Consider the following 17,869-nt stretch of genomic DNA (forward strand, 5'->3'; position numbering starts at 1 on the left):
GATTCTTATCAGTACAGCTGCTCTACTCTTTTAATGCCGAAAGCATTGAGCTTGGTATAGCAACATTTGTGTTTAATTGGTGTCGATATCTAGTGAAGCAGATCTGGTATATCTGATGATTCAGTGATCATCTGATTTTTTTTTTTTACAGTTCAAACTGTAGCCTATAGATTTAAAATACTTTTTTTTCTTATATTCCATTTTTAAGTGTTTAAGTGTTTTATTTGGCCATTGGTTTTTAAAGAGAGCATCATTAGACTAGTTTTGTGAGTCCCTCCTTGTCTCATGACTTGAAATTAGTTTGATTTTATTTCTGTGAGTCAGTTTAAATTGTTTTTATGTTGGTAAATGTTGTTTATTACTATAAATTATATGTGATCCTGGATCACAAAACCAGTCACGTCGCACGGGTATATTTGTGGCAATAGCCAACAATACATTGTATGGGTGAAAATTATCAATTTTTTATTTATACCAAAAATCATTAGGATATTAAAGTAAAGATCATGTTCCATTAAGATCATTTGTAAATTTCTTACCGTAAATATATAAAACATTTATTTTTGTGAGTGAATGCTGCACAATCGTGAACATAAATGGACTTTAAAGGCGATTTTCTCAATGTTTCGATTTGTTGCATCCTCAGATTCCAGATTTTCAAATAGTCATATCTCGGCCAAATATTGTCATATCCTAACAAACCATACATTAATAAAAAACTTATTTATTCAGCTTTCAGATGATGTATAGACTCACTTTCAGAAAATGGACCCATGTGACTGGTTTTGTGGTCCAGGGTCACATATTATATATTGTTTTGATTAGTGTTATTATAGAGACGGCAGCAGATATATTAGGCTGCTGTCACTTTAAGAGCTGCACGATATACTGTTGCTCATGTGATGCAGTTTGCGACTCGTGTCGCGCTTGAATGGTTTAAAGTCATATTAAAATGCACAAAAAGGAATCGATAAGAGGAATCGAAATTTTAATTTTTATAACAATTATCCGATTCCTGACCAAGTATTCATTTTCGATTCCCAACCACATATATACATATACATTTTTTATTTTTTTTGGCTCAAGCTTGCTTAAAATCTGAGTTATATAAGCACAATTTTAAAGTACTAGCGGACAAGTCCACTTATACTAGCTGTCAATTGCATCTGTGGTCATTTGGCCACCAGTGTCCTTTACTCTAAAGCAAACAGACATGAATGCTCTTCAGAAATTGTCCTGACAAGGTCATTGCCGCCTCTTAGTGTGAGTGGCTGTAGGCGAGGGCTCTCGTCTCTGAACATGTGTGGCTGTTTGACTGCAGGACTGGCCTGTAATTACACATGTGTGAGGGGAGTGTGTCCATGGGGCGAGTTGGTGCCTGAACCGGTATGCCCTCCCAGGCCTCTTTTACCCCTCTACCCCTGTCATAAATCAAAGGGCCAGCTGCCAGCGGCTCATTATCTGTGTAATTATCTCATCCTGCAGTCCTGCTTTATCTCCAAGACAGCCTGGGCCTCAGTGCCTTCACCCGTCCTTTCCCAGACAGACCCTGCGTGAGCCGGTCCTCTGATCCTGCGCCCCGTCTTCAACACTGATATGTATAATCACGTTTTTTAATTGGTATTTGAATGAGCTTCTGGCATGACCACTGTTAGTGAAGGGATACATTTATTTCAACATGGAAATTCGTCTTTAGTGAAGAAAAGTCGTACAAATATATACATTTATACTTCAATATTTGATCGTAGAAACTTCATCAGGTATTAAAATAAATATTTGGAACTAGGGGTGTAACGATACCCTCATGTCACGATTTGATACATATCACGATACCAAACTCACGATACGATATTATTGCGATACTCCAAGACATATGGTAAAAGATTAACAAAAAATGTACTGTAGATTAAAATGCTAAATTTGGTATTACATTGGTGTGTTAATGAATAGGATTGGGTTTGGTGCTGAAACCCAAAGCACAGGACAATAGAGACACCAGAATAACAATATTCATGATTCTGAAGCTGAAAATACAGAATTATTTTAGTCGAACATGCTTGCACTCTTTCACTGACTAGATATATTTAAAATAATGTAGGCACTTTATACTGGTAACATCAGACATTTGGCATTATCAGCACCCACAAATATTCCCCCTTTGCATTATTATACATTATATTCAGCATTATATAGTAGTTTAATGTTGTACTGACACTAAAACTCTGTAAACATTGAATTTTCATTTTGGGTGAATTATACACAATACATATTGTCACTATCTATGATACATATTGATGCATTTTTGCGTTGCGATATATTGTTACACCCCTATGTGGAACACACGGGAGTTATTTATCCAGGCTGCTCTTTTGCATACAGTGAAAGTGGATGGTGACCAAACATGCCAAGCTCGAAATGTCCCATTAAAAAAAAACTTAATAAAAATGGTGCTTTAAATGATGTATGGTTGCTTTATGTGATTAACTGATTGATAGTGAAGACATTGTTCACTGTAAAATGTACTTCCTCCTTTTGAAACAATTCACAATACTCCTTTTTTTGCATACAGTTGAGAATACGGCTCTGTATGCAAAGTCCTCGGTTCTTGCAGGAATCGTATCGGGACACCCTAGGTTTGAACATGCAAAACGAGAGCAGGATTTGAGAGCTTGACTACTATTAAATCTGGGGGAAAAATCACTGAACTCAAATAAAGTGCAGCAGGGGTGGTGTGTTTTTGTAAGCCAAAACGCAGACATTTTAGCACTTCCAGTTTCATCATTAAAATAAGTGGTTCACACAAAAGTGACACACTAAAGATATCTTCACATTTTATTCTACGACATGAAATGCATCATCCTGTAATAGCGGCTTGTGATTTGTGAAAAGACTGTTGCTAACAAGTGGATAAAATAACTGCAAACTCAAACTTCACAGAATTTTTTTTTCTCTCTTTTAATATTAAAGACTAAAAGAGTTTAGCTTTCAAGTGTTACTCTTTTGCCGTAAATCGATGCGTACGGCCGTCTGCCGGAAGCTAGTTATTTTAGTTGATAAAGTTTTAAATATGGATATTTTTCTTACACCAACGCATCACTTCACTTCAGAAGGCCTTTATTAAACCGACAGAGCCGTTTGGGACACTTTTATGATGAATAGATGCACTTTCATGATGAATAGATGCATTTTTATCATGGATAGATGCTCTTTTATGATGGACAGATGCACTTTTATGATGGACAGATGCACTTTTATGTTGGATAGATGCACTTTTATGATGGACAGATGCACTTATGATGAATAGATGCACTTTTATGATGGATAGATGCATTTTTATCATGGATAGATGCTCTTATGATGGATAGATGCGCTTTTATGATGGATAGATGCACTTTTATGATGGATAGATGCGCTTTTATGATGGATAGATGCACTTATGATGATAGATGCGCTTTTATGATGGATAGATGCACTTTTATAATGGATAGATGCATTTTTATCATGGATAGATGCTCTTATGATGGATAGATGCGCTTTTATGATGGATAGATGCGCTTTTATCATGGATAGATACACTTTTATGATGAATAGATGCACTTTCATGATGAATAGATGCATTTTTATCATGGATAGATGCTCTTTTATGATGGACAGATGCACTTTTATGATGGACAGATGCACTTATGATGAATAGATGCACTTTTATGATGGATAGATGCATTTTTATCATGGATAGATGCTCTTATGATGGATAGATGCGCTTTTATGATGGATAGATGCACTTTTATGATGGATAGATGCGCTTTTATGATGGATAGATGCACTTATGATGATAGATGCGCTTTTATGATGGATAGATGCACTTTTATAATGGATAGATGCATTTTTATCATGGATAGATGCTCTTATGATGGATAGATGCGCTTTTATGATGGATAGATGCGCTTTTATCATGGATAGATACACTTTTATGATGGATAGATGCATTTTTATCATGGATAGATGCTCTTATGATGGATAGATGCGCTTTTATGATGGATAGATGCGCTTTTATGATGGATAGATGTGCTTTTATGATGGATAGATGTGCTTTTATGATGGATAGATGCGCTTTTATGATGGATAGATGTGCTTTTATGATGGATAGATGCACTTTTATGATGGATAGATGCACTTTTATGATGAATAGATGCATTTTTATGATGAATAGATGCATTTTTATCATGGATAGATGCTCTTTTATGATGGACAGATGCACTTTTATCATGGATAGATGCACTTATGATGAATAGATGCACTTATGATGAATAGATGCATTTTTATCATGGATAGATGCTCTTATGATGGATAGATGCGCTTTTATGATGGATAGATGCACTTTTATGATGGATAGATGCGCTTTTATGATGGATAGATGCACTTATGATGATAGATGCGCTTTTATGATGGATAGATACACTTTTATGATGGATAGATGCATTTTTATCATGGATAGATGCTCTTATGATGGATAGATGCGCTTTTATGATGGATAGATGTGCTTTTATGATGGATAGATGTGCTTTTATGATGGATAGATGTACTTTTATGATGGATAGATGTGCTTTTATGATGGATAGATGCGCTTTTATGATGGATAGATGTGCTTTTATGATGGATAGATGTACTTTTATCATGGATAGATGCACTTTTATCATGGATAGATGCACTTTTATGATGGATAGATGCACTTTTATGATGGATAGATGCACTTTTATGATGGATAGTCATGATAAACTAAATGTGTAAGAATCATAAACTTTTGTTGGTCACAGACCCCATTTTCTGCAATAACCCAAAAGCCAATGTAAAACATCTTATTGGGTTTTTGTCGAGGGTAAAGCGAACTTCCAGGTTGGCCTACAAAAATACGCCATCACTGCAGCATTGTTGCGTCGGCAATGACATAGACATTAAAGAGCGAACAAGATTACCCCAAATATTCAGATTATTCATATTTCAATGAATTTATTTCACTGTTAAATATTTGATTACATTCTTGGAATTTTCCATTTTTTCCCAGTTAAACTATTCCTTCAAAGATTTCTATGTTGTCTTGGATGTTGTATAAGAGGTTCTCTAAAGTAATGCATGTTTTCCCTTACTTTATGTTCAGAATATTTTCCCTTGTGTCTTTTATTTTTGGCCGCAGTCCTATAAAACAGTCCCCTTCCTTTACTTTGAAACATGTTTGTTTTGCAACAGTATATCTTTGCTTATTACCAGCAATAATAAACCCAAGCCCAGAGGCAGTGAACATAGTGAGATTATGGATGTTTGTCCTCTGCATTTTTTTGAGGATTCTTCCCAGTAATGTTTTTGTGTGTTTAAAAGTGTGATTTCCTCTTTCCTGCTCTCTCGGAGCATTATTGACTCATACAGTGACTTCCAAGTGCTTGTAAAAGCAGCAGAACGTAAGGCAGGAACGCCTGGTTCTCCATGCCTCGTTAAACCCTGTTTCAACTGCATACATACTTCGGTCACAGTGCTCTCCTCTGATTGGCCAGTGCTCAGATCATATGCTCTTATTGTATAGGCATTCTTGTCTCCATAATCAGGGATAGCCGCTCCAGGAACTGTTACAGTGCAAAAGATCTCGAGCAGCGTTGGGTTTTGAAACAAAGGACCCGTTTGACTAATTGACTTGCAGTGCCATAGACGTGGCAGCGCTGTTTGAATGGATCTCTGTTTTGGGGTTGAGAGGGTTTGGAGTTTCCTCTGGGTTCACCGCACAGTGTCAGGAATTTAACTTGGCCTATGCAGAATTATCTTTTGGTGAATCTCATAATAAGTCCTCCTGTAGACAAGAATTTTATCCATTAAAACGCATCTTTGATCAACCAAATGACACATTTAAATGTTTTTTTCCTTGCAAAAAAAATTCGTCATGCCTTAAAATAGCTTGAATGTAACTCGACACCCTTGCCTCATTTAGTATACGCGGTTCTATGAATATGCAAATGAGCCCTGCCTCCACTCAATCAGCTCAAAGATCCACTGGTTGACGATCACGCGTTGATCTGATTGGTTACAAGGTAGTTTGTGACGTCAGAAACACCAGCGATTTCAAACCGTGTCTCTGAGACTGTCTTTGGTTCACTGCAGTTTTAAGGAGAAAATACTCAGCAATGGAGTCGACTTATGAATTTGCACATGGTTTGTCTAAAAGCATATTAAAAACACCACATAGACACATAAACAACATTTAAAAGCTTGTTTTTCACCACAGGGGGACTTTAAAGGGCTAGTTCACCCTAAAAGGAAAATTAAGTCATCATTTACTCACCCTGGTGTTGTTTCAATGGTGCGAGTGAGTGGAGGCGGGGCTAATTTGCATATTAATAGAACCGCGTATACTAAATGAGGCAAGGGTGTAGAGTTACATTCAAGCTATTTTAAGGCATGAAGAATTTTTCTTCAAGGAAAAAGTTTAATTATGTCAATTTGGTGATCAGAGATGAGTTTTAAGAGATACAATTATTGACCACAGGGGGACTTTAGCCTAAATATTTTGTCTAATTAGCTTTTAAGCTCGTAGGAGATGATGCATGTGTTCAATTTGTTTAAATGCAGGCCGTTCATATTTCTACAGAACTCTAGAGAGTTTCTTTGGTTCCTGCTTTACCAGCCACACTCGTCCACAACAACTACATCACCTCTTATGCATTCACAAGAACGTGCTACAGAAAGCCCTCAGTGTTTCACATGTGATAAAGATTGTTACAAGAGAGTGCAAATTCCTTCTGAAAGATTCACACTCTTGATCACAAGCCGAAACCATGTTGTTTTTTTTGTTCAAGAATGCCCTGCTGATGCTAAAGGTAGATTTCAGAACAACTTTGCCAGGTTTTGTCAGCCTCGTAATGTCTGGTACGTCTACAATGTGACCCAACCTGTATTTGTATGGAAAAAAAAAAGAATATCCTTTTCTTTCTGGAAAATTCTCAAATATGTGGTTTCTTTTTGACTGTTTCAAGTTTTGTAAAGTGTGAAGTTCCTGATGTCCTCAGGCTATAGCCATTATAGTTGATTTGAGCTGATATGGTAAATAAGGTGCAGTATGGACCAAGGAGAAGAATCTTCCTCTAAATCTGTTGCTATCCTTTAAGTAGTTTTCTGACCATCTGGTCCCCAAATCCTCCGAGAGCTCAGCAAAGTGCACCTCTAATACTCTCCTTATGGCTCCCTATGCAATCTGGTTAGGCGTTACAGAGTGCACTGAGGTCGATATGACTGTTTCTGTATGCATTTTGTGATCCAAAAATCACAAAGTAGGATTTGGTCTTTGGATATGAACGTGCTACAACCATGTATGATATATAATACTATGTTAATTACCGTATTATTATATTAAAATTAATAATATTTACTATTTTATATGGCATACTGTTTTTATTAGAATGCACTGATAAATAATAGCCAATATTACAATTCTAATTCTATGCTATATTCTCTAAACAAATAAAAATGAAATTAATAGATTTAAAGTCCCACTATAGTCATTAATTTTATCCCTTAAAACTCATATTTGATCATCAAAATGACATATTTAAATGTTTTTTTCCTTGTAAAAAATTCTTCATGCCTTAAAATATCTTGAATGTAACCCGACACACTTGCCTCATTTAGTATTCATGGTTCTATGAATATGCAAATGAGCTCTGCCTCCACTCACTCACAGAGGCTCAGAGATCCACTGGTTGACGATCACACGTTGATCTGATTGGTTACAAGGTAGTTTGTGACGTCAGAAACATCAACATCAGTAAATGAAGGTATCACAACATGATTAGCAGCATGAAGGATGGATTTTGTTTTTAGATGTATTTTAGTAGTGTTATTAACCCTTGTGTGTGCTTAAGGACATTTTTATCTTATAATTTTTTTTGGGGGGGGGGGATAATTTTGCCTGTTAGTGCCATGTGTGTATTTTTATATTTCACCCTGATTTCCTTTCATAAATCTATTTTACACCAACTACACAAAATAGTTACTCTCAGGACCTTAAGGACAAAAATGTCCCCGTTAAAACTGCAATTTTTAATCCCAGGGCCATTTAACTGTAAAATGATGCATTCTTTAGCGGCTTTCCACTGTCGGGCCGAATGGCTCTGAGAACGGTAAGGAACGGTTCTTGCTGTTTCCACTTGAGCCTGTTACGATTACAAACCGTTCCTGGCCTGTTCCTGGACTTCTCGGCCCAGTTGGCTAACCGTACCGAACCATGCTGGAAAAGCGGCTTTTGTTAATAGGCTTTCATTCTGTTGGCAACAGTGTTGGGTAAGTTACTCTAAAAAAGTAATTAATTACTAGCACTAACTTCAACAGTGTAATTAGATTACTGTACTAATTACTCTCTTAAAAATACTGTTAGTTAAAATTACTTATTAGTAATTACCTTCTAAATCCCATATCAATCTCAACCAGTTGAACAAAACAATGATAGACAAGAAACTGCTCTTTTAATTCTTTAAAAAAAAAAATATATAAAATTGCATACATTTTTCTTGAACTGAACAAAGTATTTAAAGAGAGAAAGTTAGGTTACACTTTATTTTGATCCACTCTACTAACTATAAGTAACTTTGCAACTACACGTCAACTTACTGTCATTAGAGTATTAGTAGACTGTTATGCTTAGGTTAGTAAAATAAGTTGAAATGTAGTTGCAAAGTTACTTATAGTTAGTATAATGTCTAAAGTGGACCATCGAAATAGTGTTACCGGAGGTCAACCCTCTGGTGCTCCTCTGTCATTTTTGACAGAATTTTATTTTTATTTTTAGAATTTGTTACTTCATAAGAATGGTTCGAAAACTTGGTAGAGATTTTGGCCCTTGCTATGTGAGCACACACACGCACATGATTTGAAAATGTTAAATGGTCCTGAAAAAATTGTCATGTATGAATGAAAAAATGTATGTATTGGAAATGAATGGGAGACGAATTTCATCTAGTGGAAACTTTTGGTACTGCGGCCAAACAAAATCTTACTGAAAGCTCATGTTTTAAGATATAAAGCAAAAATAATTCGTTTTTCTCCTAGTTTTAGCATAAAACGTATTTTGGAAAATAAATATACTAAATAAACTATAAACATAAAATTCTATAACTTTAAGTTTTTTTTTACTTCAGCAATAATCTGCCAAGTGTCGTCTTTAAAAAGAGACCAAACTTAAGTCTGTGCTCCAAAGCATTCAATATTTACTCCAGTTTAAGTTGGAAAGGTCTATGCTCAAAAGTGAAAAATGGATTATATCCACTGCATAAATATAATTTAGTACCATTAAATCTGTTAAAAGTACAAAATAAAATGCATTATCAAAGTAAAATATAGTACATTAATTTAATTTAAATAAAAAAATAAAAAAATCTTTTTTGACTGCTACGCGAAAAGCACCAGAGGAATAAAAACACACATTTTAACATTAGATGGTAAATTTGGATGTGTATTTATATCTGTGTGCATATGAAATATGATACCAACATATCATGCATCCCTTGAAATCAACATTTGATATTTAACATCTTGAAAACAGGATTACAAATGCCAAGTAATAGGATTTACGTGCTGGATGATGATGGCTGGAGTCACTTCTCACTGAATTAAACATGCAATGTAATGAGGCTAAGTGACAAGATGTTACTGTTTGAAACGTTTGCATTTTGCATGCCGTTTTACATACACTTTAAAGAATATGCATGATTATATATACTAATACAGCACAGTTTGCAAAATGTTGCATGCTGATGTTCATAAATAGACGGCTACAGGATGATAGGATCTGTTCGTTTTGACACTCTTTGTCTGGTATTCATTTTCTTAACAGCTATTTTTCCACAAATGGTCTCCAAAAATTCTACTTGAACAAGTCTTGGACAGCAGTTAAGCTCTAAAACAATCCTGATGTTTAAAAGATGTCTAAATACCAGCCCCTCGCTGCAAATGTTCCCGTGTAGATGAATGTGTCTGTTGTATCAGTAACATTGCTATACAGGACCTCAGTGAGACCCGTCTCTGCACCTGAGAGCGCTGGCTTGACTCCACATATCAGACGCACAAGAGGAGGTCTCATTAACTCCTGATGAGAGACGGGCACCAGTGGACAAGGGCCACATTGACCTCACAAGCACAAATAAATAAAGCCCTGCTCCTGAACGGGCTCCTGTATTGAAACCCCCGAATGCTGTTACTCTTTGAGTTGTTGTTTCAAAGATAGCCTGTGCCCTCAGATTGTGTGAAGACTGAACGTAGAGTCTTGGTTTGTTTAGCTTCAAACAAATGCAGGTCTGTGGGTGTAGATTAAAGGGGTGGTATAATACCCTTTTCACAAGATGTAAAATAAGTCTCTGATCTCCCCTAGAGTGTGTATGTGAAGTTTTAGCTCAAAATACCCCCCAGATATTTTTATATAACATATTAAAATTGCCACTTTTTGAGGGTGAGCAAAAACGCACCGTTTTTGTGTCTGTCCCTTTAAATGCAAATGAGCTGCTGCTCCCGGCACAGGGGGTGGAGCTACAACAGCTTGTGTGCTTTTACCTCACACAGACACTGAAAATTTCAAAAACTTTTAGCCTTTTATGTTCAAACCGGATTCAGACAATGATGGAGAGACTCAAGAAGAAGTGACAACATGTAGAAGCAACAGGACATTTCTGAATGGTTAGTTGATGTATTTATGTAGCTGATGTGTAGTTATCTTCTAGTAATTGATTAGCATATTCTGTCTTGATAATCTATAAATCGTGTTCTGGGGGCGGGGTTTATGTAAATTTTAGGGTTGGTGATGTCACTAACCTGGGAGGAATGTGGTGTAGTCCCGACCAGCCGTTTGTTGTAGTCCTTAAAAAGCAATTTCTTTAAAAGCAAATATCTCCCTTTGCTTTGAACTTTGAGCGTTGTAACTTTGCAGATGTTGTTTAAGCTCAAACAGCAACATTACACACTAACTAAAGTTAGAAAAGTGAAATCATAATCAACCACCCCTTTAACTTGTTTGTTGGGCAGGTGTTTTATGTTAAACGTCGACATTTATGTAACGTTTACAGCAATTTAACAAAGTAATTGGTGTGTTTTTTCTTTGCCTCAGTACACACAGTGCTTCTGTGATGAATAGCAACCCTTGGAGGCATTATTAAGTGGATGGTTGTGAATCAAGTTATTGTGTGTCTGTTGGAGAAGGTGGCAGCTGGTGATTTTGGCAGCGGGCTGGTTTTCTGTGCTCTGTTTGAGAGCAGATAGTGACCCAGTGTGTCCCGAGACACGGATCTGTCCATTCTTCATAGTCAATCAGTCTGTTTTAATCTCTTAAAACAGCAGTTAATCATTTAACTGTTGGTTTGTTCATTTATGTGAAATAATAAGTTGGTTTAGTAACTTAATTAGTATACTACTGCTAAAAGAAAATGTCTATGAATTCACAATATCTGCATATCCAGACATTGAAATGTGTTCAGCAGTAGCAATAATATTCATCTTTTTGTTTTATTTTGATTGATAACCAGTTTGTTGGAGATTTAAATGATCATTAGACTATAAATGTGTTTATTATTATTAGTCGTGTTTTAGTAGTAGTTATGCTATTTATGCAAAGTTTGAGAAATCTGTTTCTCACTTGAGAATGCATGGCCGTTATGAAAGTTGATCATTTAAATATCCCTGAAATGCTGTTATATCTTGTTGAACACAGTGTTGTAATAGTGCTGCTCTTCAGAGATCCACCAAATTATGCCAGTTTATACGCAGACCTGACATTAAAGAACCAGTCATTAAGTAGAAAAATATGATTCAGAAAAAAATAAATTCTGAATATCTTTGTAAAAAAAAAAATTGGTAAACTGATCTCAAATGCTAATACTGGCCGATACCAGTATAGTTACAGATACAGCAGTGTTAGTTACAAAGTTTACGGACCGCTTTGTCAATGGATGTCAAACATGATTTCAAGAGTAAATGTCTTGTACAATTACTGTTCATCTACTTTTCAAAATGTTGTCTCATGTAATATGCAAATTCAGACCATATCCACCTTCTCAAAACATTGGTATCAACCACTGAAAACCCCAGTTGAACACTAATAACCAGTCACATGGGTCATTTTTTTGGAAAAATCTAAAAAATTGCCCATTAATGGAAAAGTTGATTTCTGACTCTAGACCTAAACCACTGCGACATGTGACTAGACATTTTGTTGGTTGCTTGGTTGCTATTCCAGTCACGCTTGGTATTTGTATATTTAACAGTAAATGTGTTCTGATTGGTTGTGACTTTGGGTCTCCATGCAACATTTTCAGTTTCAGAATGAACAGTCTTTGGATCCTGAGGCATGACGTGTGAGGTCTGATGGTCATCCGCTCTTTGAAATGCTCAACATCACACCTTCAATAGACCAAGTTTTTGTGTGCAATTGTCACATTCTTTGATATGCTTCGAGTTTCGTGTGCTTTGTGATCTAGATAAGCCTTTGAGCGATGATAAAAGCCTTTGTGACTGGTTATTAGTGTTCAACTGTGGTTTTCAGGTGTTTTGAGAAGGTGGATGAGGTCTGAATTTGCATATTACATGAGACAACATTTTGAAAAGTAGATGAACAGTAATTGTACAAGATATTTACTCTTGAAATCATGTTTGATATCCATTGACAAAGCGGTCCGTAAACTTTGAGAGAATTTCCTTTAAAGTTGTCCATTTTTGTTCGCGATTGTGCTGCATTCACTCACAAAAATAAATGTTTTATATATCTACGGTAGGAGATTTACAAAATATCTTCATGGAACATGATCTTTACTTTAATATCCTAATGATTTTTGGCATTAAAAAGAAAAATCGATAATTTTGACCCATACAATGTATTGTTGGCTATTTCCACAAATATACCAGTGCGACTTAAGGTTTATTTACTTTTAATTTTCTTTTTCTTGCAGTTGTAATGTCTTGACGCAGTATCGGGCCCTTTTGAAGGATCTACAGTGAGTGCTGATGGAAACTGCGCCTCCAATATGAGTGTTCATGATGTTGGCGGGAGACGACGCTTTGAGGACTCCGAGTTCACGCTGCGCATCTACCCAGGGGTCATCGCCGAGGGCACCATCTACTGCCCCGTCACCGCCCGCAAGATCACTTCAGCCGCGGAGGTCATCGAGCAGATCATCGACCGGCTGCAGCTAGATCGGACGAAATGCTACGTCCTAGCGGAAGTCAAGGAGTTCGGTGGGGAAGAATGGATCCTCAACCCCACCGACTGTCCCGTCCAGCGCATGATGCTGTGGCCGCGCATGGCTTTGGAGAACCGTTTCAGCAGCGAGGACTACCGCTTCTTGCTTCGGGAGAAGAACCTCGACGGCTCGATCCACTACGGGAACTTGCAGATGTGGTTGCAGGTCACGGAAGAGCGGCGGCGCATGGTTGAGCGGGGCTTTCTGCCGCAGCCCTTGCCGAAGGACTTCGATGACCTCTGCAACCTGCCGAATCTCAACGAGAAAACCCTGTTGGACAACCTGCGCAGTCGCTTCAAACAGGAGAAGATTTACACGTATGTGGGAAGCATCCTCATAGTCATCAACCCCTTCAAGTTCCTGCCTATCTATAATCCCAAATACGTTAAGATGTACGATAATCACCAGCTGGGCAAGCTGGAGCCGCACATCTATGCGGTGGCGGACGTGGCCTATCATGCAATGCTGCAAAGCAAGCAGAATCAATGCATTGTTATTTCTGGGGAGAGTGGATCGGGAAAGACCCAAAGCACCAACTTCTTGATCCACCACCTCACGGCTCTCAGTCAGAAAGGCTTTGCTAGCGGAGTGGAGCAGATCATCCTGGGTGCCGGACCAGTGCTGGAGGTAAGAGCTGATTATATTAATTAACAATATCACAAGGTTGTTGTTGGTTTATAGGTCAAGGTTTATAGGTTTGTGCTTAGAGCTGATCTTTAATAAGCCTTACATTCTGTTCTTAACCAGGGTTGGAAATTTAATAGAGGGACAACACAAGCCGCGTTTCCATTACCCTTTAAATTGAAAATGCGAATTGAAAATACGCCCAATGGAAACACGTAAATTTTGCAAAAGGTTTGAGGTGGTTTTTCAGGCAATTCAAATAAGGAATATTCCATTGCAGGACAATTTACAGGTCACCTGACGTACGCATAAAGTCAATCATTCTTTAAAGAAGGCATGGTGTGTTTGGACAGAAGATGAGACTGAGTTCTGTAATAAAATCATAAAAGACAAAAGGTATCACGGCAATACTGGATTCTAAACAACAAAGAAATTCCACAATTTGAAGCAGAAATGAGGGAGAAACACCTCATATGTTAGCCTGGCAACTCACCATTGGCACGGCTCAATCCGAGGGGCGGGATAAACGGCTGTCTCTCAAAATCCCTCTGGATGCAATAGGATAGCGCTGCAACCAATCAGAGCAATGAAGAAGGCTAGTTGGTATATTAAACTTTTGCCGTATCCAGTCGGCAAAACTCCGAACACATCTTCCTTTTTTTAAAATGACTTAAGTGCCGTTCTTTGCTCTTTTCTCAAAGAAAAGAAAATGCTGTTCGCCAGCAGCAGCAGCCATTCTTTGTTTTCAAGTAGCAGGGAACCGTTGCAACTCTGTCGTCATTATGTTAAGCCCGCCCCGCCTACTCTATACACGATGTGATTGGCCTGACCTGAGTTTGGTTTTTCCAGCTCGAAAGTCAACAGAGAGTTGCTAGACCACACTGGCTGCAAAATAAATTTAGCTGCCGCTAGGGTGTGTCTAGATTTCTAGGCTACTCGTATTTGCCACTCTCAAGTATAAGGGTCTTTCCTTGCCATTAATGTTTGGATAAAACGCCTACGGCTCCTTTGATTTAAAAATAATGTCTAGTGATTTAAAAGTAATGTCTAGTCTACTGCGATACATAAACCTACCAACATCCATTGCCATGATTTTTTGGAATGACTTATCGCAAGAGGAAAAAATTACGCTTTAGTCGCATAACATCAGTCAATGGAAACGGCGTCATTTCGCAATCGTTTTTTATTGACATTTAGAAAATATTGCAAAAGTTTTGCGCAGATCTGTAATGGAAACACGGCCACAGATACATTTAATAAGGTAATTCTAAAAATCGCCCTAACGAAGGTGCCTGGAAATCAATTCCATGGCACAAATATTGGCCATTAATGGAAAAAGTTGATTTCTGACTCTGGACCTAAATCACTGCGACATGTGACTAGACATTTTGATGGTTGCTTGGTTGCTATTCCAGTCACGCTTGGTATTTGTATATTTAACAGTAAATGTGTTCTGATTGGTTGTGACTTTGGGTCTCCATGCAGCATTTTCAGTTTCAGAATGAACAGTCTTTGGATCCTGAGGCATGACGTGTGAGGTCTGATGGTCATCCGCTCTTTGAAATGCTCAACATCACACCTTCAATAGACCAAGTTATTGTGTGCAATTGTCACATTCTTTGATATGCTTCGAGTTTCGTGTGTTTTGTGATCTAGATAAGCCTTTGAGCGATGATAGTTTAGAAAGGCATACGCTCGGTCATGCGATACAATGTTACGGTCATAATGTGGGCGAAAGAACGTGTTTTAAAGCTTCTAGATTCCAGTGATGCCAGTAATTCCACTCAGCTTTTGTCACCAAGAAGCACATGATCTTGTTTTACAAACATTATCAAAGTTACTGTGGTTAGACTAGTTCTTTTCTGTGTGTAGTTTACCGGAAGGGTATTTTGTCACTGGAGTTTTTAAAGCCGTTTGCATGCATTTATTAAAGCTTACCCGCACCATAAAAGGCCATGATAAAGTCAATGCAACTTGCCACTCGTGATCTATTGTTTTTTGAAGCTTAATTTTTTTCTATTGATCTTATGGTTTTGTGTTGCCAGCATTTTGAGACACTAATGTGCAATGAATAAGTATATTTGAAGACTTCAGATGCAAAAGCCTCTAAGTCCGTCTAAAGTTTTTGTTTCTACCCAAGTACCGACATTTCTGAATGGGTTGAGACTGGGATTTAGTGATTTAGTTTGATGGGCGTATACTATATGCCGAGAGCATTCACTCAATATTATTATCTAATTTTTGGAGAACAAACAATTCTGTTATTAAAAAGGTTGAAATAAAAACTGCCTTATGTGCAATTTAAACATTTGTACTAAACTCGATTTTTGCTATTTGAGTGTTGAATATTAAACAAGTTTGATTCATTTGTTATTAATTTATTTAGATTCGGCCCAGAATTTTCATTTTCGATTCATCCCCTGGTTACAATTAATGTCCCACTGAAGTTTACTCACAAGACTGTATATTGTGTCTAACACATTGTATAAAAAAAAAATTATCATTTTATTATATGAAATTATATCATGTCATCAATATTCAATATTCTTCTGTGGAACGTACAAGAAAATGTTTAGCAGAATGTCAGAGGTTTTGTTTACATATTGAGTGACTAGTAAAAAAAACACCATAACATTCCAGACAACTCATGTTTTCTATTCCAAGACTTCTGAAGCTATATGATAGTTTTGCGTGTCATATATTGCCACCAGTCCATTAAAAGAGTGATTCTCAGTTGATTCCTTCAGGCAGGCCTTCCTATACGCAATATCTCCCATATTTAACTCGCCTATTTTAGCCTTGTTAGTGTAGAGTGCGATGAACTAAACTGGTTGTGCCAGATTAGCGAGACGCCTACAATGTGCAGAAACTTCTAGTATGGATTCTTTTCTTATTTCAAACTAATAATCCCAGTATAATCTCTGACTTTTTGAATTACAAAAAGGCTAATGTTTAAGCACATGGGTTAATGTCCAACCATCTGGCACAATTGAATGGCTCTTGAGTGTAGAGGACGGGCTTTAATTGTTTGCAGAGTGAGATTGTGTATCTGCTCATTACTGATTAATGCGGAGCGTGTGGAGTGGCCGAGCACACAGACGTCTCTTCCTCTTTACTCGCATGGAGGTGACACATCTGTCACAGTTTATACACACACACACTTTGTGCTCAAAGCTCTTTAAGGCCAAGTGAGTTAAGCCTGGTGTACAAATGTGTAGCATTAATGAGAATTTGCCCTTAGTGCTGGATTAGTTTGAGGTGTCTAACTTTTGTCCAACAAAAAACATGCGACTTGTTAAGGAGATGTATTACTGTTTTAAGGGGAAAAAAACTACAACCCCCCCCCCCCCCCCCCCATCATTAAGACAAATATCTTTTGTATTACAAGTTTTTTGAATATGCATGTTTAAATATGCAAATTAGGTATTATCTCATTAAATATGTGCTAATTTGCATATATTTCCAGAAGATAAATCTGAACATTGGATAAAGCCAGATTCAAAATTACGGTTTCATTTTGTTGACACATTAGAGTCAAAGGTTTTTACAGAAGGGATTTTATCACTCCATTAATCATAAAAAACTGTCAACAGCCATTCAAAAATCCATTTTCGCCCCATTTTTAGGTATAAAATGTTGTATAAATCAGAATCTGAATGATATATGAACAAACCCCTCTGTAAAAACTTTAAGAATATAGATAGGAATACAACTGTAAAGTTTGGTGTATGTAAAAGTGCTTCTGAAGTGGAGATTTCTGGCTCAGAGTAAAAAAACAAAAAACAAAAACAGTTTGAGAAAACGACCTTTAAAGATTTGTATTGTAAAAATTCATACTTTTTTAGTGGAAACAACTATTTACAGACACAATATCTTATCAAATCATTAGCAACGACAATACAAACCACTTATAACACAGCATTTATGGCCTTCAACTGAACAGAACCCCAGTCAAAAACACACACAAATAGACGATCGAGATCAGCCAA

The 17,869-nt window shown here is 37.0% G+C and overlaps 1 protein-coding gene across 13 annotated transcripts in view; it reads left to right on the forward strand.

Annotated features, from left to right (window-relative positions):
- Positions 1-17,869, forward strand: part of myo9aa (myosin IXAa) — a 174,418-nt gene that overhangs the window by 26,483 nt on the left and 130,066 nt on the right. For all 13 annotated transcript variants that reach the window (XM_084108435.1, XM_084108437.1, XM_084108430.1 and 10 more), the window contains exon 2: positions 12,966-13,883. In XM_084108435.1, coding sequence (XP_083964561.1) covers positions 13,041-13,883 — 843 coding nt within the window. In that variant the 5' untranslated portion in view covers positions 12,966-13,040. The remainder of the gene's footprint in view (positions 1-12,965; positions 13,884-17,869) is intronic.

The sequence above is a fragment of the Abramis brama genome (assembly GCF_963993115.1).
Source record: "Abramis brama genome assembly, chromosome: 3".
Lineage (NCBI taxonomy): Eukaryota > Metazoa > Chordata > Actinopteri > Cypriniformes > Leuciscidae > Abramis > Abramis brama.